A 22776-nucleotide genomic window follows, 5' to 3' on the forward strand; every position below is an offset into this window, starting at 1 on the left:
TGTGATTTATGTAACAATAGCATTCAATAAAAAGTTCACTTATGATGACAAGCATATCATCTGCATATGCCACTTCTGACATATAGGAAATCTTATTAGAGAAACTGATTGGAAAGGACATCTAGAAACGTGTCTTCACTATTTCAGTTGCACATCTATCTTATTTCTTGAGCCCATCAATTTATCTTATTTCTCCTAAATTATATACTCAGGGCACATAGTGCCCTTGATCTACCCACATAACTGCCACCGATGCCAACAGGAACTCTGTCACAGATCAAGGGAAGCATATTTCTATTAGTTTTAATGATGCCTATTACCACCACGCAGACTCCTAACATATATATTTTCTCAAATATTTAGTTCTCTGATGTAGCCTGTGTATTTGCAGGATGTTAATTTACATGTTAGATGTGCAACTTTGCCCACAATAACAATATAGTTTGGAAGTACAGTGCCATATTTTATGAAGCAAATTTCACACGGCAATATACAAACACAAACATATGACAGCCAGCTGCAACTAAACAATGCTTATAAAGTGCTAGAAATATTTCCGTACATACCTGAAGAAACAATTTCCACTCACTTTCATACTGTATCAAAACCTTAGAAATTTTTAAGTAAATTCCTTTTTGGAAAAATTGTACAGCATTTAATAGAAATGAAGCCAATGGGGTTCTATAGAAATCAGTCAAATGCCTATAGAATTTGATGGAGTAATATTTTTTCTAAAAAAAATTTGGAATCTATTTTTCATATGGAAAAGAATAACTTGTGTATAACTTGTTCAATGCCACAACAATTTCAATAACATTAGTTTAAATGTTCTGGAAACTTTACATTCCTAAAACGTTACTTCATTACAGTAGAGTTGTCCTGAGCACTGGATGGCTGGCACACTAGTAAACATGCATGCTTTCACCCAATTAGAGAGCCAAACAACTCTTTCATGCTCATCTCTTTTTTCCACAGAGTATGTTGCAGTATAATCAGTTTCTCTTTTCCTACTGGCCTGATCCAAAACCCATTGTAATCAATGGAAAGACTTCCATTGGCTTTGGCTCGAACCCTATGCATTGGGACTTTTGCATGGAAGCTTGTAGCTTTTCTTTTATGATCAAACAGGATAGTGCAGAACCTCTCACCTTACCCATGAGAAATTCTACCTTAAAACAACAGATGCCATAATTGCCAACTTTTCCTTGCAGCAAGGCATTCATTCCCCAAACATTTAATGTATGTTTCCTGTCTCTCTCACTTTTGAATAGTTAAGTCGTACTTAGGAAGCTGAAACAAGAAACCTGCCCTGCAGAACAGACCAGTGGTCACAAATGTTTTATTAGCATGGATTTCACCTTAATAGAAAAACTCTCTCATGCTCCACCTTCCCTCCCATTCACAATCCTATAACATCTGTGGCAACTATAGCAATTGCCTACACGAGCAAGTAATATTAGAAAAGTGTTTCTGTGTTTTAGCTTTCCTTACCACCATGGAGCAGCTAGAAACAGGGAGAGCCAGCACCATCACACCAGTCAGTTCATTGCAGTGCAATCCCCGGCTTATATGTGGAATGGATGGAGTGCTCCTAGCCCTTCAATCTGTTCCAAAAATACATTTAATATACTGTCCTCTGCAGACTGCCAGGAAGTGTTTCATGGTCTACAGTTTGAGAAACCAGTAAAGTAGACCCACTGGCAGCAGCAGCAGAGGAAAACAGAAAACAAAAAACGCAAGAGCTTAGGAAATAGGGAAAGTTAGTTCTCCTTGTTCATAGGATCATCTGTTTTCTTTTCTCTTCTCTCCCACTGCTTTCAGTGAAGTGGTATACAAACTAAAATCTAAGGAAGCCTAAGAACAGGTCATCTGGCTCCAGCCAAGGCTTAACTCCCATCTCCCCCAGGCACTTTCACCCTTACCTCAATGAAAATGTTTGGTTGCTCACACCCATCTCTGTTAGGTCTGGCAACTGAAAAATTGGCAATGTTTGAATTTCAGGTTTTTGGGTCAAATTCATATACACCTCTACCCCAATATAATGCTGTCCTCGGGAGCCAAAAATCTTACCGCGTTATAGGTGAAAACGCGTTATATCGAACTTGCTTTGATCCGCCGGAGTGCGCAGCCCCGCCCCCCCCGGAGCACTGCTTTACCGCGTTATATCCAAATTCGTGTTATTTCGGGTCGTGTTATATCGGGGTAGAGGTGTATTCTACAAAATCCATGATGGCCATGAAATAACATATGATTAAGAATGAGGTATGAGACCAAAATCAGCCCTGGTGCAGGCAAATGGAGTTCCTTTTTTGATACCCTCCCCCTATTTCCAAAGGCTTTTATAATAAAACTAGTAACTTAAAGCCTGTACTATTGCATGGGCGTAATTCAGTGGTTCTCAACCATTCCAGACTACTGTACCCTGCCAGGAGTCTGATTGTCTTGCATACCCCACTTTTCACCTCACTTAAACTACTGGCTTACAAAATGAGATATAAAAATACAAAAGTGTCACAGCACACTGTTACTGAAAAACTGCTTTCTTTCTCATTTTAACCATAGAATTATAAAAAATTGATTGGAATATAAATATTGTACTTACATTTCAGTGTATAGTATATAGAGCAGTATAAACAAGTCATTGTATGAAATTTTAGTTTGTATTGACTTTACTAGTGCTTCTTATGTAGCCTGTTGTAAAACTAGGCAAATAACTAGATCAGTTGATGTCCCCCCTGGAAGACCGCTGCATATCCCCAGAGATACATGTACCCCGGCTGAGAACCACTGGTGTAATTCACAAAATCATGAGTGTAAAAAAAAAAAAAGCCAAAAGTGGCTCAGACCTTAAAAAGTAGATAGTAACAAATGGCAATAGTCTAATAAAAAAGAGCTCTCAAGCTTCTTTGTAGCTGTTTCCATCGCTTCATACTGAATCCCCATTTTAGGCTTCAGAGAGATGTTTGGGGTGTATGCTGGTTGTGTTGTATGGGAGGTTGTGTTGGGAGATTTGTGTTGATTTGTGCAGGTAGCAAATGAGGGGTATGAGTTGTGGTGAAGGTCTATTTGGGGTTATTGTGTATGCCAGTTGTGTTGATTTGTGGGGGGGGGGTAGTGTTGTGCTGGAAGATTTGTGTTGATTTGTACAGGTGGCATATGAGGGATATGTGCTGCAATGAGGGGCTGTGTGTGTTTGGGGTTACTACTTGCATGGTTGTGGGAGTGGCTGTGTTGATTTGTGTCTGGAATGATGTGCTGGGAGATTTGTGTTGATTTGTGTGGCTTGCAGTTGGGCCAAGTAATCCACCATCTGTGCAGTCCCCCTCATATATCCAGTTACACTGTTGCATGTAAATTAGCTGTGGAGTAAGGGTAGCGGTTGGTTGAATTGCCCCAGATATCTCAGTGGTTTAGGACTCTTGGAATGGTATAGATACATGCCTTATTGTAGCTGTACACTGCACAAGTGTAATTCATAACATCAAAATGGCGGAGAACTTAAAAATGGTTTGGTAACAGACTGTGAATCTCAGTGATGATTCAGCCTGGTGATATTCTGAACAAAAAGCCCTCTCATCCATGCTTGTTGCTGTTTCTGTCACTTACACTGACTCAACAGACATTTTCAGTTTAAGAGAGTGACATTCCTGTATTGTATAGATAGCAATAATTATTATTTTGCACTTTCATTGGGCCATCCATCTAAGGCTGTCAAACTGTTTTACGAACATAATTGAGGTAGGCATTATTGCCATTTCACAGATGAGGAAACTGAGGCACCTGGAAGCGAAATGACTCGCCCAGGTTCACACAGCCAGTCTGAATGAGCCCTGAATAGAACGCTGATGATTCTCTTATTTCCCAATCTTGGGATTTAAGCACCACACATGCTTCCTCTATATACCAAAGTTATTTGAAAACCACAATGTTTGTTAGTTGTGGAGCACCAGACTTGCCAATGCCACTGAGTCTGCATAACTGTATGCTAGTTTTTTCCTTTGGGTTTAGAATTGCGGAATACTGCTAATAAGTACTTCCCATTGTTATTTTAGGAGCTGTATACAAACTAACTCAGCCATTATAAATCCTCAGTCTTTTGCATTAAAAGCTAATCAAAGCAATGAACAGAGGATCCAGTCAATAATGTAATTCTCTGAAAGTAATAGAGAAATGATTATCTAAGTTTAGCAGACATGAGTTCTTATTGAATTTGTCTAATGTGTTTTTACAATGAGTAGTCTCCATGTACGCATTGAACTTAACTTTTATATATACTAATGGTACTCCACCAGTAGCTTATTAGTCATATGCAACTCTTTGTGGAGTTACATGCAGCACTCGTGACCTGGTCAGAATATTTGTGGAGCAGTCTTTCCATAGGCTTGACTTGCATATAAACATGTATTTTAATTTACTTAGTGGCAGCACGATGCAATGAGTTTGCATCATCATGTGACATCAATATCACCATATAGCTAATATAAAGAACTGATGCACTCTTTGGAATGATTTACTTGGGGATAGGTATGTTCAAGAGAGGAAGTATCTGGAGGTGTAAATTCCCACTCCATCAAAACTGGCTGTGCCTCTGAAGCCCTGATTGGCAGGGGGACAAACAAACAGGAACTGGACAGTGAGATGGAAGGAAATTCCACCTCAATTTCCTGTGGCAAAGTCACCTTGAAAGGGGAAGAAGGAGGACATGGCAGCATGAGCAGTGGGTAACTGTGCCTACTGTTGCTGCAGGACCACAGCAGGAGAAAAGTCAGCTCTGAGCTGGGGAACAGGTCCAGAGAGCAGCGTAACCACATGGCCCCAGTTAGTATGCGCTGCACTGCAGCTGAGAATCAAATGGAAGGAGATCCTGAATTAGTGACTGAACAGGGTGGTGCAGTGTGGCTGTGCAATACATGTTGTGTCCTTGGGAGTGTACATTGCTGCAGCTACTAGGGAGATAGCAGAGAGCAGAACTGCCAGACCCATAGGTGAGGGGCTGACCCAGGGACCAGACACAGGGGGCAGCCAAGACTCAGCAGAGAAATCTGGGCCAATACTAGGACCACGGCAGCAGATACTAAATGCAGAGACCCACACTTGGCATTGGCACTGTACAGAGACTCGAGTTGGGGCAGTTTGGATTTGGACTAATCAAGGTGACTGTTACTGATAAAAGGAGTGTTTGTTCTGAGATGGCACTGGCGTGATTCCTGGGTGAATCACATAAAAAAATAAAATAAAAGAATGAGCCAGTAGCAACTCTCAATCCCAAACCAGAAAATAGTTAGCAAAACATTAGATTAATTTAACCAGTACCTACTTTAACACAAACACTTCCTCTTGGTAGAGAGATGGGCCTTGCAGATGGCCTAAAGCTTGGCAGACAAGCACAATTCCAGACTGAGGGAGGTAGTTTCCAAAGTTGAGGGTCCCCAGTGGAGAACATCTGCCAGTAGGTCCCTCTCTCTTATACCAAGAGGGCTCCAGCTAAAGTGCATTCACCGATTACAGCTGTGGCAGTATCAGCACAGCAGTATTTATGTACTTGTTCTAATAGGTACTAATAAGATGCCTAATTATTATCTGTCAGATTATTAATGTAAAGAGAAAGTTAATCAACTCTCTCCATTTTCTGGATATAAAGGATGATTTAAAAAAAAAAACCTAAATTATCGAAGATAAGAATATATATCAAATTTCATTTAATAAGTTGATCTTTCAAACCACTTTATTATGGATACAGATGTACAAATGCTGTTACCAGAAACATTTTAATGGTCCTATAACTATATTTTATCATTCTAAAATATTTTGTCTACAATGAATCCTGAGCATGTTGATAGCAATATTTAGAAATGATTTTTCTTCAATTGATGCCTATTATATAATGTCATTTTCCTTGCTATTACTTTAATAAACAATTTAACTACATCTTTTACAACAGTAGGAAAAACTGAAAATTGTTTTGAGTATCTGGTATCTAATTTGACAAAAAAAGGTTCCCATTCACTTTGCCAAGGAGTAGTCATTTTAAAAGGCAAAACAAGAAATGTATGTTACTGTAACATTAATGTCCTACTCTGTCCCCTTAGTAATACTTTATTTCTGAAAACATTTCCTCCAACGAAAATACCATTCCAATTCAATGTTTTCAAATAATACTATCCTTTCTGTCAAAATAGGCACAGGAAAGTAGAATAAAAGATAACAGTTTTATGTCTTGATATTCTATCACTCACAGACTAGATTACTAGAGTATCCCACCAGCAATACAGTAGTCACTTTGGTTTTGAGATTCATAACTTTTCTTCAAAAACTACATTTTTGGATGGAAATGATTGAGCCTGATCCTGTGGGGTGCTGAGGGCCTTTCTCTCCAACTTATGTCAATGGGAGCAGAAAGCACTCAGTACTTCAGAATGAAGCCCTTTGTGCCTGTTCTCAGCCCAGAAGTGGTGTCTTGGTGCATGTGCGGTTTTGTTTGTGAAGGTCTGAAGAAAATCAGTCCAGCCACTTGGGAATTATCAGATAGCCGAGGGTGGAGGGAGGGAACATAGAATCATAACTCTGAATGTCCTGACTTTTGGTCCCAATTCTGCTTCCACTGAAATCAATGAAAAAATTCTGACTTGCTTCAACAAGTGCAGGATCAAGTCTTTTTTGCAGTTAACACATAATAGTAATGTAAACATTTTTCTTTAGCAGAAAAGAATTGTGGTCCCGGTTTTGTCTGAATGTCATGCATTACTCTGAAAGACATCTTTTGTGGAAAAAAATGCTGTTAATAGCAAAAAATATTCTTGCACAAGAAAATTATTGAGAATTAAGAAATGTTTTCCTGTCCTTCCCCATATATACTGGTGTCTTGGCAATAACTGATTACTCTGTGCAAGTTCAAAAACTTGTCTCAGACCAACAGAAGTTGGTCCAATAAAAGATATTACCTCACCCATTTTGTCTATTTGAAAAACAGCCTCTCACTCAAATGAGCATCTCCTGTTCCTGTAAGCATTTCTTTGCTAGTCCCCACTAGGGGCAGGGGGTGGGGGGTAATAGGAGTCTATATAAGAAAAAGACCCCAAAATTGGGACATCTGGTCACTCTAGTCCCTACTATGCTGCACAATTACCATGTCTCCCACCTTCTTTGAAATGCCATGGCTGCTACCTTGTGTCAAGATTAGTTTGCAGTCAAGATGCTGGCCATTGATTTACTTTCAGACATTAATCCAATCAGGCAAGCAGAAATAAAGCTTCCTACAGCTCATTGTAAAATGTTCTACCAGGCTTGAAAGCCACTGGTTTCTAAGAAGATTAAATGAAAGAGATAACCACATCTAGACTCTTAAATCCTAAACTAAAGCATGAGTTTGCAATTTGGTTCTTTCTTGTTACTGTACATACATGTCTAACTGCTGTCATATGCTATTTTAAGACTAAAGCTCTACCTTGTTTTTTGTATTTATGCATCAAATGTTTTCACCACGGTCTTCAATATAGCAGAAAAGGTTGCATGGCTTTTGCCAAACAAAAGCCAGCCCTCATAAATGTGCAAGACTAGCATAACCATACGATTTAATGAAACAAAATGAATTTTTTCTGTCTGGGGTAATCTATCTGCGGCTTACTGTGGCAATGGGAGCTCTAACCTAGCTTCCCAAGCTTCTTCAGGGGATGGCTTTCCCAAAACCCAGGTCCATTTGGGGTTTGTCAGGAAACTGGACCCTTTATGGAACAAGTTTCTGCACTGGACACATGTCACCTGCTAAATTACAACTTGAACTGTACCTGTTCTCTTATCCCACTGGATCCCGGAGCTGCTGTGGAGAAGGTGAAATACCCCCCCACTCCAATATGGTAGTGAGGGGAAAATGTCTTCCCTGTCCCCAAAAAGGTGGCGGGGGAAGGGCTCATGCTGGAGAACAAGGTTTATATAACCTCCCACAGATGTACAGGGGCCCTTGGATTACCTAAATCCCACCATCATGCCAACCAGCTCAGGTGATGCCTCCCCTGCCAGCCACTCTCTGGAACTCTTAATGGAACCACTACCCTTTTTTTCTGCCCACAATCTTGAGGTTGCAGGAGTTGCATTCTGGTGGTTAATAAGCAAACCTGGGCAAATACTGCAAAAAATGTTTCAAATATCTATGTTCCACATTTTTACTGAATTCATTTTAGTTGTGTTTTCATCCCTTTTTGTTTACTGTCCATGAATTTTCTGGCAGAAGAAGATATGCCAAATCAGAAAATTTTTACACAATTTTTGGAGAATAATTGCAGAAAATGAATTTTGAATTGGTAATTGTATTTGTGAGCTCCTGATTCTAAGCGTTATGCTCTCCAACCAATGATTAGAAATAAATGTATTTTGTGACAGATGTGTCCAATCAAAACTGCTCAAAATTAACATTTAACTTACTGAATATTCTCAATTAACCACTTGCAAACAAATTACAGACAACGAATTTGTCACACAAAATACTCACTAAATTATTTCAAATAATGAAAAAAATCCAGATTTCATCGTTATATTTGTGGAACAGAAAAAGGTGAAATTCAAAAATGAAAAAAAATTAGCACCCCACCATTTTAAAAAAAGTCAATTTTGTATTAAAATTTTCATTTTAGAAAAAAAGGAATTTTGGACCAAACCCCGCCCTTTTTTTTAAAATTCTGATCAGCACTAAAATGTATATAATAACAATAAACAGATACATCTGCTATGGCTGTTGACTGTATCTTTTGCTCAAATGGTAGTCACCTGCGCTTTTGGAGCTGGATGATCTGAGTTCTATCTCCACTATGAAGTTCTGGGCAGCCAAAATGTGCAGTGTAGTAATAATCAGAGTTCTAAATGGTCACTGATTAACTGCACTGGTTTTAGCAAAGGGATTTCAATTCCTAGTGAAACATTCAAGCATTGTTATAATTAGGGAAGTTCATGTAACTGCCTGGTGTATGTATGTACAGCTTCATACTACTGGATGTAATCAGAACATGCAGCCATGTGTCACAGACCCAGGAGCCCCTTAAGGGGGGGTGGAGTGGGCAGGGGGTCCAGCTCCCCTATCCCAGCCCTTGACCGGAACTGAAACTTCGGCTCAGCTGATCTCCCATCAGGACAGAAGGGCAACCAGGCCAAATTCGAGTGGTGTTGTAGACCCATGCACCTGCTTACCCCCCAACTTGCTGTCCTTCCCTCGCCCATGGAGAGAAGTGGAAAAGGGGGCACTGGGAACCCCCAGTCCCTGGCAGGATTAGATCCAGTCTTTTGGTACTTCCTAGGGAAACAGAGACGCAGGAGGAGGATGGGATTTGGGGCTCCCAGAACTGCCTGGCCCTTGATGAGGATGGTGCTCTTCAGCATGACCACCTCTCTGGGTAAGAGCTTGGGGATGGGGACGGGGCAGGCAGACTGCAGGGCTGGGTGCAGGAGAGAGAGCTGAGCACTAAGTGCAGGGCAATATAGGGGAGCAAGGGGCTGGGTGCAGAGGCAGTGGGGTGAGTGTGCAAGGACAGAGTGTATGGGGTTGTGTTCAGGGGGAGAGCACGGAGAGAGAGAGAGCTTACAGTTAGGGGCAGGGCAGGGGAGGGAGAGCTCTGGGTCCCCTTTAGAAAAATTCTGGTTGTGCCCCTGCATAGACCCGATAACTGCTCTCAGAAATTCTCCTTAAGCATAAGCAGTGAGTGGGAGCACTCTCTGCACCAGCCAAGAAGGAGGGAGAGGACCTGTGGGGGATCACTGCTCTTGCAAGCCAAGCCGTGTAGGGGGAGCCCTCCATCTGCTTTTTGCAGAAGGAGGGGAGCTGCACTCCCCTCATTTCCCTTTGCTTTAATCTCAATATCAGCTAGTAGAGATCTGAGTTTTGGAGGAGGAGGATCTAAGCTGTATCCTTGCTGTTGCCAAGAGTTACTGAAGCAGACAGTGTGCACCATGATGCCTTAGGTGGTCACTCAGTTTTGTTACCTACTGTCTGTCTCTCATTTGATGGTGAGGTATAAGGGTTGTATCAACAGGGGTTTACAATTACTCATGATGAGTGGAAAAGTCACAAGTAAGTTGCTGTATGCAGATCAACTCTTATGAGTCCCTCCCCGTACCATCATGTACTTTGTATATACTACAGAAAAAATGTTTTAGAAAGCTTTTACAAATATTTGGACTATTTTTCTATCCCTTTGGCTATAAAGCCAGGTGCCTAAATTACCATGAGTCCTGCCACAGGGGGCTCAGAAGGAGTCATATCTCCCCAAATGACCTAAAATAGCTTTTCTATGCATAAAATGTCACAATGGTAAAGTCTTGGACCTTTCCCATGCTAGAAATAAGTGCTGATTGTCTCTCATTGGGAAGCTTGGAATCTCCCCTTTCCAATGGTATGGAGCTCTTATTTCTAGCTTTATAGGGTATGATATATTTATGCATAATAAAATATGGCAATGGACTAGCATTGCATATCTTGGGACTCAGAGAGGTTAATCTGTGGGTTGGATGGATTCCATATTTGGGGAGAAAAGGAGGAAATATTTCAAACTGTACAGCCAGACGCAAGGACTAGACAACAGGGGATGGATCACTTGAAATTGTCCTGTTCTGTTCATTCACTCTGAAGCATCTGGTACTGGCCACTGTCAGAGACAGTATACTGGGCTAGATGGACCATTGATCTGATCCAATGTGGCTTATGTTCACAGGAAGGCTGATTTTAAAAACAGAGTTTGAGGCAGCTCAGAAATTTGAAATATTAGAATAATTCCCAGGAACCTGGATTAGTGGGCACAGTGCAGCTGAAGTGGTGAAAGGTGCATGATAAAAACTGTTCTCAATTGAGAGCCATTTATCACATGGATATATATATATATATATATATACACACACACCATATAAGCAGGTGATATTCATGTGATAAATTCATTAGATATTCATGTGACAAAGTCATTAGAATCATGTTTTTTGAAGTCCCATAGAACACAGATTAATGAGCAGAGTGAAGGTGATGTGAAAGCTGTATAATAAATGGAATTTATTATATGGCATTGGGCCTGATCCTAAGGGGTACTGGGCATTATTTTTATCTTTGAAAATTGTGCGTTGTGCTGAGTGCCCTCATTCCCACCAGGGGTCTTGATAGGGTTGCCAACTTTCTAATTGCACAAAACCAAACACCCTGTCCCGCCCCTTCCCCCGAGGCCCTGCCCCTGCCCCTCTCCTTCCTGCCCCCTGCTCACTCCATCCCCGCCTCCCTTCGTCACTCGCTCTCCCCCACCCTGACTCACTTTCACCTGGCTGAGGCAGGGGGTTGGGGTGAGGAAGGGGGTGAGGGCTCTGGGGAGGGGCTGGGGATGAGGGGTTTAGGTTTGGAAGAGGGCTCTGGGCTGGGGCAGGGGGTTGGGGTGTGGGGGGTATGGGCTCTGGGCTGGGGGGTGTGGGCTTCAGGTGGGGCCAGAAATGAGGGGTTCAGGGTGTGGAAGGGGGCTCCTGGCTGACGCAAGGGGTGTGGAGTGCGGGAGGGGGTGCGAGCTCCATCTGGGGGTGTGGGCTCTGGGGTGGGGCTGGAAATGAGGGGTTTGGGTATAGGAGGGACTCTGGGCTGGGGCAGGGGGTTAGGGTGCAGAAGGGGGTGCGGGGTCCCGGCAGCGCTTACCGCAGCTCCCAGGAACTAGCTGCCAGGTCCTGGCAGCCCCTAGGTACATGGGCGCTCCCCTTGCCTGCCAACCAGGAGTGGATTTACCATGAAACAATCCGTGTAGTGGCACGGGGCCCCCAACAAGGGCCCCCCCAAAATGCAGGACAAATATCTGATAACCTGCCCCTAAGTCCCGGCCAGCGGCGCAGCAGCGCTCAGGCAGGCTGCCTGCATGCCGTGGTTGGTGGCCCCACGCCACTCCCGGAAGCGGCTGGCTGTTGGCATGTCTCTGCATGCCCCTGGTGTGTGTGTGTGTGTGCGGGGGGAGGCGGCTCCACGCACTACCCCCACGCAGGGCAGAGCACGGAGACCTGCTGTCCCCCTCCCCACAAGGAGCGCGCAGAGACATGCCAGCAGCAGCGGAGCAGGGCTAAGGTGGCTCCCTGCCTGCTCTGCCTCCCTACGTTCACGCTGCTTCACTCCCGGAAGTGGCCAGCATGTCCCTGCGGCCCCTGGGTGTGTGTGTGTCTCCACGCCTTGCCCCTGCCCCAAGTACCGACTTCCCATTGACCGGAAACTGCAGCCAATGGGAGCTGCAGGGGCAGCATCTATGGACATTGCCATACAGAGACCCCCTGGCCGCCCCCTCGCCAACGAGCCATTGCTGGAGGGGTGTGTGTGCCATTCGCTTTGGGAGCCGTGCCGCCCAAGGTAAGTACCACCCCCTACCCTCCTTCCACACCCCAACCCCCTGCTCTAGCCCAGAGCCTGCACCCTACACCCCCTTCTGAATCCCAACCCCCTGCCCCAATCAAGGTACCTCTTTTTTTTTTCATTTACTTTCCATTACTTATAATATAGGAGGAGGAGGAAGGAGAAAAAATGAAAAACAGGGGGTGGGGATAAGAGAGAATGTTCTTTTTCTTGGCTGGGTCCCAAGGGGGGACCCCCAAAAATGAAGCTGTGCCCAGGGCCCCACTAACTCTAAATCCACCACTGCTGGCAGCCCTAGGTCTTGATCATTCTCCCATTATTTTTCCACAGGAATTTTGCCATTGACTTTAATGGGAGTAGTTACAGGCAGTGTATCTATAAATTCCAGCCAGGCTGGCTTCATTATTCCATAATTCCCAAAACAAACTTGCTTTGGATCTGCATCTTGAGTTGGTGGATTTAATTCCTACGGAGACCATTTGTTCTGGTAGCCAACATATAGGGAAGAGAATCATTTGTTTAATTAATCCAGACTGTTCAGATTATTTTTTTCATGATTGATTACTATTTGTATTGCTGTAGCACCCAACACAGCCAAGATCAAGGTCTCAATTTGCCAGGCATATATGAACACGTCCCCTTACCTCAAAGAGTATACACGATAAATTGAAACAAGACACTACAAGTGGGTATAATAAACATTAAGGGGGATGGGAGGACTAGGGTAATATTAATTACATCATGCAGATATATCAGCTATTGCACAACATGATGTTTTCAAATTATTTGAGAGGTTTATCTTGTAATGGATACCTGGATAATATGAATTATTTCCAACTACCCCACACCCAACTTTTGCAGTATTATTGCAATTCCAGAATTCCAAGATATGTTTAAAAAAATGTAATGTTTTTCATTAAAAATGTAAATCTGTCATAAGTGTTAACTAACTAATCACTGTGACAGAACGGAATTTAATAGGAAATCAAAAGGATTTTGATTTACTTGATCTTTAAGCACCTACACAGTACATTGATTGAACAACAAAATGATCATAATATTAAATATCAACCCCAAAGAAAGTTCAGACTCACACCCCCAATCCCTGCCCACACAGAGAATCTCAGATTCCTCCCACACAGTTCTTCAAGCAAAAGCCTGTGTAAGTAGATAGGCCTTGAAGCCTAAATACTGGGTCTGTCAGCAAACCCTCCGCTTCCTTAAAGGGTGTTCTACATTAGCTAGAGCTGTTCTACAGCAGTGTAAAAGGGTGAAATGTTGACACTAGGTGGTTATGCAATAAATGTCACTGGTAATACCATTTACTTTAGGCTAGTCTCACAGGAGTAAGCAGTTAAGAGGTGATAAAGCAGGATTAATTCCTGAGCATAATTTATGATTAAATTGCCAGTGAAGCTTGCAGTAATATTTCCCGATGCGTTTATTTCTCCTACAACATAAAACAATTCTACACTGTTCTATTTTTTCTTTAAGTGTTAGTGCTTTTTAGAGCTGTTAATACCATCAAGCATATGTCTTTTAAGCCTGTTCCCGCACCTCACCTTAAAAAAGCCAGTCAAGGTCATAGATATTTATGGCTATCCACTTAAATGAATATATTTGTAACTGGGTGGAGAAGAGTAGATTGGTAATAGATCAATGCATAATATCTTAACTGAAGAAATAATTCTTCTCTGAATTTCATTGATAAAACTGGCTCTCCTTGCGCATACAGTGGGACTGTAAAAATTGCCAAAGTAAACTTTCAGTTACAGCTGATTCCAGAACAGTAGTGGATTTTTTCTAAGCTGATTTGGAAGCAATGTGAGCTCTGAACCTTGCACCTGCTGTTGTACCAAACACAATCAAAAAGAATAACTCCTCATTGACCTCTGAAGACATAGGACCTGTTCCTGCTCCAGTTTAAATCAATAGGTGTTTTGCCAATGATTTCAATGGGGTCCAACAGGGACCGTTTTATATTGGCCGTAGAGCTGGCTGGAAATATTTAGACAAAACATTGCTTCATTAGAATTCGATGATTTGGCAAAATCAAAATATTTCACAATCTGATTAAGTTCTGATGGAATCTTGCATGGGTTCCAGCAGAAATCTGCCCACTTTCCTGCCTGGCTTTTCAGCAACCCACCTGGTGTGCTGTTGATGACTCCAGGCTTCCAGGGTCTGTGGCTCTGGGACAGCCAGACGTGTGAACTGCCTTGGGGCCAGGAAACCCAGGCCTTCCAGGACCCACAGTTCCAGGACAACCCTGCCATGTGGACTGCCTGGAGATGGGGACCATTCCCTTTTGTAGAGAATTTTGAAAGTTTTCATTTTTGTTCCTAATTGAAACAAAACTAAATTCTGAAATATCAAAATCCATCCACACAACAGAATTACCTTTCTCTGGCCAGCTCTAATTGGCAGCAAAATAACTGGTCATTTCCCCCATAGTAATAGATATTAAAGACTCATAGACTTTAAGGTCAGAAGAGACTATCCTGATCATCTAATTGGACCTCCTGCGCACTGTAGGCCACAGAACCTCATCACCCACTTCTGTAATAGACTCTAAATTCTGGCTGAGTTACTGAAGTCCTCAAATCATGATTTAAAGATTTCAAGTTACAGGGAATCCACCATTTATTCTTGTTTAAACTTGCAAGTGACACATGCCCATGCTGCAGAGGAAAGCAACCCTTAAATTCCCCCCAGGGATTCTTCCAATCTGACCCAGGGAAAAATTCCTTCCTGACCCCAAATATGGCAATCAGTTAGACCCTGAGCATGTGGGCGAGACCCACCAGCCAGACACCTGGGAAGGAATTCTCTGTAGTGACTCAGAGCCCTCCCTGTCTAGTGTCCCATCAGGTCCTATGTCTTCAGAGGTTGATGAAGAGTTATTAGTTGATTGTGTTTGGTTCTACAGCAGGTGCACGTAAAATTAATTCATAGTGTCATACAATATTTTTCCTATCAAATGGAGCTACTTTTCTAGCAGCCCCAGTTAGCGCTGATGTAAGTAAGGGTATTTCAGTCTGATTGTGACTAAGTAAATGTATAGAATTATATGAAAATTGTATACATTGGATCACATCTCCTTCCCCAAACCTGTCATATGCAATTTGTCTTCTTCTATTGTAAGCTCTTTAGGGCAGGGACTGATTTCACATGTGTTTGTACATAACCTGAAGAAGAGCTCTGTGTAAGCTCAAAAGCTTCTCTCTCACCAACAGAAGATGGGCCAATAAAAGATATTACCTCACCCACCTTGTACAGAACCTAGCATAATGAGGTCTTGATCCAGACTGGGGCCTCTGGATGCTACAATAACAAAACAGACAATAACTAGAAAAAGCTATTTGCGAATGTGCAAAGATGATATAATATGGGGCAAAGGCATTTTGTAATATGGAGTCAGAGGAATGTGTGCTATTTTTCAATGGCTCAAATTATCAAACTCTTAACAACACGTGTACACGTTAAGTTACAATGCCATTACTATGGCTTTAAGAAATATTATCTGACTTGTTTTTAATTAATGGTTCTTTTAATAAGATGATAGATCTGTTCTGACCAAAGGTGTTAAATCTTCAGTCTTCCTTTCCCCTTTGTAATTAACACTGGTTATATGATCTAAAACTTTGTGGGTGGCCATGATGTAAGAGCATTTATTTGTCTCACATTTTTATGCTGCCACATTTAGCCTGCTAACCCAGGGGAATACATACAAAAACAAGATAATATGAAGGTGAAAATCACTATAATCATTGCTCCTCTGAGGATCAATTAATGGTAGATGCTATGAAAAACTGAGAATAATATCTATTTAATGGTTCCAACTGCTGCCTAGAAACAGCTAGTAAGAATCATGTGCATCAGTGAGAATCCTAAGGTTTAGCACCACTCCAAAGTCTTTAGTGCAACTTTAGTAGCACCATATATTGCTCTCTGAGCTACCGCAGTGATTTACATAGAAGTTTCCCCAATTCTTTTTAAGACAAATACAAGCAGATAAAGGTGTAAACACAATGACTAAGTCTTGATCAGGCCAGAATTTGGCCCACTAATTTTAATGATGCAATATTTGCACACTGTGAGGAAAATCCAGTCTCCTCATTGTGTAGGCATGCAGGATCCCAAAGGCAGTGGGACTGGTGTGTGTGGAAGGGGAAAGAGGCGGGCTGGCCAGCTGTGGAAAGGCTGAGGGAGGGAGATTCCGAACTCCTTATGAATCACAAAATAGTGCTTCACGAACTCTCTCTCCATTGTCGCACTAGAGGAAAGGGAGCAAGCTGGGATAGGGTAGGTTCATGGCTAGAAGGTCTGCAAACTATGTGGATTCACTGGTGAAAAGTGCTGAGTAAAGTAAGCTCAGCAGGCCACAACAGTAACTTAAACACAAAACTTTAGTAGGTGCCACATTTACTCTGGCTGTGCATGGTGACTAAGGCTTGGTCTACACTAAACCCCCAAATCGAACTAAGGTACGCAACTTCAGCTACGTGAATAACGTAGCTGAAGTTCGAAGTACCTTAGTTCGAACTTACCTTGGTCTACACGCGGCAGGCAGGCTCCCCCGTCGACTCCGCGGTACTCCTCTCGTTTAGCTGGAGTACCGCAGTCGACAGCGAGCACTTCCTGGTTCGACTTATCGTGTCCAGACAAGACGCGATAAGTCGAACCCAGAACTTCGATTGCCAGCCGCCAAACTAGCGGCTGGGTGTAGACATACCCTAAGATTTTACCGTAAGCAATTATATATCGGATCCAACCTGGTAATATTGAATAGGGTAATTTTTTTCTAGTATAATTATCTGAAAGTAGGGCATTGCCTAAAGATATCTGAAAATTTCACTTGTTAATTGCATGTCATTTATAGTGCAATTATTGCAATTTACTGTAATGTGCCAAGTCTTTTAAATCTGTATAGAGTGCTGCACCTCTTAAAGTAGCATATGTGACACTGAATTTAACCTATTAAGACTTTTCAAAACAAGAAAGTCAGCAATAAGATCATTTCAAACCATGTCTCACTGGTAAAAATAATTTATATTTTAAAGATAATTTCTCTTAATATGCAGATGCTTATTTAAAACTGGCTAGTACATAACTTTAAGCCTATTTGTCAAGAATGTTATTCTCTCTGAAACAGATGTCATTTCACAACATTTCAGTGCCACTCAGTCTGTGTGTCATCCATTCACAGCACTTCCAGCCCCTTGCTGGCCTGGAAACCAAAGACCAAGGTTGGTTCTGAATTGTGATGTACTGCTACTACACTACTAGGTTTGCCCTTATGTTCATATTTTAATCATCCCCTTGTACCTCCCCATTTGTCTGTCCACTTTTGTTCTGTGTCTCTTCTCTGATCTCTTCCCCCTTTTATCTGTCCTCCTTCCTTCCCCCTCCTGTTTGTACATCCCTGCAGAGCTCACCATGCTGCTCAGCAGGTTGTGCTTCCCCAAAGGCAGAATGGAACTGAGGAGGAGGATTATCACAATTTTTCACTGAGCACTGTCGGTATGTTTGGTGCTGTAGAAAATACTAAGGACCACATAGGCTTCACCCCCAAGGAGCTTGCAATCTGTACCATTCTCATCTGGTTCACTAAATTGTTGTTAGCATGCCTTTGCCCACGTCAACTTCTGCCAGATTTTCTTAACCTGTATTTTTTTTTAAAGGGGGCAGGGATATTTAAATTTAAAGAACAACAGCTGGAAAACACAGGATTAAAGTGAACCCACATTAAATTTAAACCCCTCAGCATGCAGATGTTCCTGTCTAGATGCACAGATTTACACAGATAATTCATACAACAAGAGAAGACTACACCACAAAAAATGGCTTTCTGTTTGCACTTCAGTGCTCACAATCTACTGATGCCACCTATACGTCTCAGATCTATGTGAAACTCAAGAGGCACCTAAACAATATGGTGACACAAGCATTAGAAATATCCTTGAGAAAGACTAACAGGCAGACAGACAATTTCATACGTAATTAAGACCTATTTTTAATTTGATAGGAGATATTCATATTGATTTATATTTAAACACCAATAGGGTGATCTACACCATTTCTATGCAAGTAGCTAGACGGACAAACAAAATGATTTAAGACTAAAAATACACCAGTTGACTCAGAAGATTGTTCTTTATAGGATGAAATTCACCCTGTGCTGTATACACTACTTACGCCCTGCTTTAGCCTTAATTATGAGGGCTCCTGCAATGGGGTGAATTTCCCTCTTAGAGCATAGCAAGTTTCTTGCAAACTTTTACTGAAAGGGACTGATAATCAAAGTATTGCCATCTACTTCAACAGGACTTTTAAGCTTTTCAAATATTTTTCATCTGTCATGACCATCTAGATGTTTTACTCTTTGAGGTTGAGATTTGTTGCTAAGCCACTTAACCCTTCAGCTATCCAGCTTTATGATTCTTTATTTAGACCTCTCAGAACTCTGTTGACCTGCTGTCAGATTACAATAAAGTCTTAAAGATAAATACCATAGACAACAGTTTTCTTGGCTGACCACTTTCCCATTTACCCATGGTAGAGCTGGTACTGCACATTTAGAAGAAACAACAAAAAGGAATAGGAAAATTATCTAGTGAGTCTTGCAAAACCCAAAAGCATGAAACAACCTTTGCAGTTGGAGTGCCTGAAAACACCCTTAATCACTATCTAGTGATTGCAAAAAGCTGTCTCACTATTCCATGCCCCACAGAAAAACATCAAACAAAAGCCAATTTTGCATTAGGGACAATTACATTTGTTGCTTTTGAATATAAGTATGGTAATTTTATAATTTTTTTACCATGGCACTTTTCCTATGGAGGAAGGGATAGTATGGAAGTAAGGCAGTTCTGCCTTCAAAGATCAAGAATACCACCTCTGCAGCTCTTCTAATCTCCATTGGTTGGGGAGTAAGCATCCATGTGCCACTGAGATTAACCACTCAATAAGTATTCTTATTCTCTGCTTTAGGAAATGATTGTACAAAGTGAACCCTTTAACATTTCTATAGGAGAGACTGCTGCATTTTCCCTTTTTTTCCCCATTTAAAAAGCAATGCAAAGCAATTATCTAACACTTTAGATTAATGGTAAATAAATGAATGCAGAATTACAACAGGATTCTTATTGAAGCACTTACTATATGACAGCCCTGTTATTACCAAATGAGTTAATCCTGATAATTTTTTTCATATGAATACTAAATGAATTGATAATTAATAGATTATTATTTCAAAGTTTTAATAGAAATTTCCAAAGTCTTTTACAACCTGACTCATACAAATATGTATCTATTCTCTCAGAATCCACTTTCCCAGTCTTTTCACAAATCTGGTGCAAAGCTAACTTCTCTAGAAAAAAGTTGACAATTTTATGATTCTTTAATACCCATTTTACTTTAGCTATACATGCACATGAGTGAACCACTGATGGAATGCACAAGCTGAAATGGGTATGGAGTCAGCTTTAAGAAAATGAATTAACTATTCAGATATAGTAAATGAGTGAACTTTGCAAAATGGCTTTTGTCTAATTAGTCAAGTCTATCAAGAGTACTTTAGTGTGCATTCAGAACATTTTATTTGGCTTTCAAATATTTTATTCTTCTGTTCAGTAAAGAATAAATAAATCCTTATGATATATGTACAATACACTGTTACTTTATAGACTGAAATAGACTGACCTGGATAATCCAAATCAATTGACAGATTCCATTTTTATTTTGATGAGAGAAAAACTTCAAATAGTATATAGATGTTGTATGACAGGTTATAACATCATATGTCTTGTATAAGAAGATTAATAGATAAGGTAACCATGGACTGATTAATTATGAGTACTCTATATACTGCAGCCACTTCCTACAGAAACACGTTTAGTATAAAATATGATTGTCTTTATAATTCCTTACCAGAGAATTCATTCTTAAGAAGCAGACATATTTATACAACTTTTGAAAGGCCCTTTATTATTTAAGGCAAATAGCTGTTTGCTATTTTCCTTCCGTTTTTAATTTTCAAACAGAGATGTAGAGAGAGAAAGTTGACAGCTCTGTTTGGGGAAAATGGATGGAATACAAAGGCCAAAAGGAGTCTCTTTATATATAAACATTATTATATATATATATATGCTAAAGCTGGTCAGAAAATGAAAAACATTTCACTTTCCCTCCCATTTTCATTGAATGTTATTTTGATGGAAATTTTTCTGATCATTTTCTGTCTCCAGTCCCACAACTAACACCACCTAAGTGGACTGCAGTACCATGTGAAGCCCCATTAACTTAGTTGGCATTCTGCACAGGTGCACCAGTCTGACTGTATGCTGTCAGCAGCAGGATTGGAGCCCATACGTATATCTATCTGTGTGTATACAATACACTCACAGGTATACAGAGACATAGAGACATCAAGATCATCATTTTTATTCTGTTCCACCATTTTGTGGCTGCTGCAAAAACACACAAAATGGTGGCTAATTCTATCATACTTTACTGAACAACATAATTTTAACTAATGAAAAAATGTGACTGTATCATCTCTGTGTAAATAATCCCCCCATGCCAACATCTCATGTTCATATACAACTAGGCTCTCAGTTAAACCCCACCTAGATGACAACATGCAAAGTTTGCACAAGAATTCTAAAGCCCTGAGACAAAATTCCACACTGCCTACATGCAGTATTTATGAATTCAGCTTTCTAATTAGCTTAAATACCTACTTTTTAAAGACTCTCTCTTTATAGTTATCTTCACCAAGTTGATGATAACCAGATCCATTGAATACCATTGCAAACATCTCCAGCTTTCATCACAAGGCCCAAGTATGAGGCTTATAACTGTAGTATGTTCAGCTGATAGATAACGTGCAATAAAGATATTTGTTTAAATTAAAGGCCCAGCCCTATACCATTGTAATCACTGAGATGTTGCAAAGAAAAATGAACAGTTAATTCATATAAAAATTATTAAAAAGTGATGAAATCGTGTAAATCCAAATAACTGGAAAAATAACCAATCTGTTCTACAGATAAATTTACAAAAGATGTACTTTTGTATATTGTTCCAAATTTGTTTACTTGTTCCTGGTGAAGAAAGTGCTGTGGTAGTCATAAAAAAGGCAGCATTTGCCAAGAGATACTAAAGCTACTGTCTAATTTAAGAGTATAGGGGGAAAACTGTAGTATCTCAAACACCATGATATGGTAAATGTTTGCTTGGACTATTATGGAGTAAAAAGCTACTGGGAGTAAATAAGCTTCAAAAAGCTATTGCATGCCTTATTTGCCAGTTGATTGGTATAGTGGACTATAATGGAAATCACAGAAATATTTGGGAAAACCTAGAAACCTCCATGTCACATATATTTACCACATCAAGGGCCCTTAAGACAGAAGCATTTCAGATTTATATACATATTAAAAAATAACCAACCTTTTGTTCAGAATCTGCCGTTGTTACCTTCTCAACTTTGTTCCTGTTTAAAATTTTTTTCACACATTCTTCTACTTGAACGTTGAATTTCATGAAAGTCACATAACAAAAATAAGCTATCAGTAGTGTTAAGCTCTCCCACCACATGATTAAATTATCCAAAAAAAAGATTATTAGCAAGATCAAGTCCATGATATAAAAGGACACATCCCTAAAGAGCGGCCACCAGGTAAGGTTCAAGATCTCTCTAGAAAATAAAGCACACATTCCAATAACAAACAGGATATTGAATACTGCAGATCCTACTATTGTTCCAATGCCAACATTACTGTGAGATATAAAGACTCCTATCAAAGATGTGAAGAGTTCTGGAGCTGAACCACCAGCAGCCATGAATGTTGCCCCAGCCACGTCATCAGATATGGCTAGCTTCTCAGTGATGACAGTCAATGAAGGAACAAAGAACTCATCACAGACTATGGCTAAGGCTATGAACATATAAATCATTCCCATGATATGGAGGATTACTGCCCCCCTTCTTCTTTCTGCAAGAGAAAAAAGGTCTTTTGGGTACTCTCCCTTGGAGTGTTCTTCTGTTGCATTATTGTGTTCAGTTTCATATTTCATAGAAATAGGTGAATCTGGAGTGCCATTTTGATTCTGTTCCTTGACGTCCAACAGAGTTCTTTGATGCCCATGCATTGACTTTTGGCTACCTAGACTACTGGTCATCTCTGTGCTATGTGGCTCCATCTTGAAAAAGGCACTAATTGAAAGAGAGAAAGTGCTAATGGCCATTATACTCATGAAAAGACCTATTATTCGTATCAGTCTCAGTTTTTTCCTGACATTCTGATGTCTCCTACACCTAAACAGTGGTTCCTCCAAACACCATTCTTCAAGGATACTTGCAGCAATGTTTTTAGAGAGAGCCATTTTTTGTTCTCTGTAAGATGTTGTGGCCCAGAAATTCAGTATCA

General features: G+C 40.8%; 1 protein-coding gene across 1 annotated transcript in view; it reads right to left on the minus strand.

Moving 5' to 3' along the window:
• The window catches only part of SLC24A2 (solute carrier family 24 member 2), a 165074-nt gene extending 142342 nt beyond the window's left edge, over positions 1 to 22732 (minus strand). The window contains exons 1-4 of the mRNA XM_026652431.1: positions 21824 to 22732; positions 13898 to 13902; positions 11338 to 11375; positions 2317 to 2323 (exon numbers count right to left, since the gene is read on the minus strand). Of these exons, the coding sequence (XP_026508216.1) occupies positions 2317 to 2323; positions 11338 to 11375; positions 13898 to 13902; positions 21824 to 22732 (959 nt within the window). The remainder of the gene's footprint in view (positions 1 to 2316; positions 2324 to 11337; positions 11376 to 13897; positions 13903 to 21823) is intronic.
• Positions 22733 to 22776: the final 44 nt, after the last annotated feature.

The sequence above is a fragment of the Terrapene carolina genome, unplaced genomic scaffold (genome assembly GCF_002925995.2).
Source record: "Terrapene carolina triunguis isolate 2854851 unplaced genomic scaffold, T_m_triunguis-2.0 Scaffold113, whole genome shotgun sequence".
Classification (NCBI taxonomy): domain Eukaryota; kingdom Metazoa; phylum Chordata; order Testudines; family Emydidae; genus Terrapene; species Terrapene triunguis.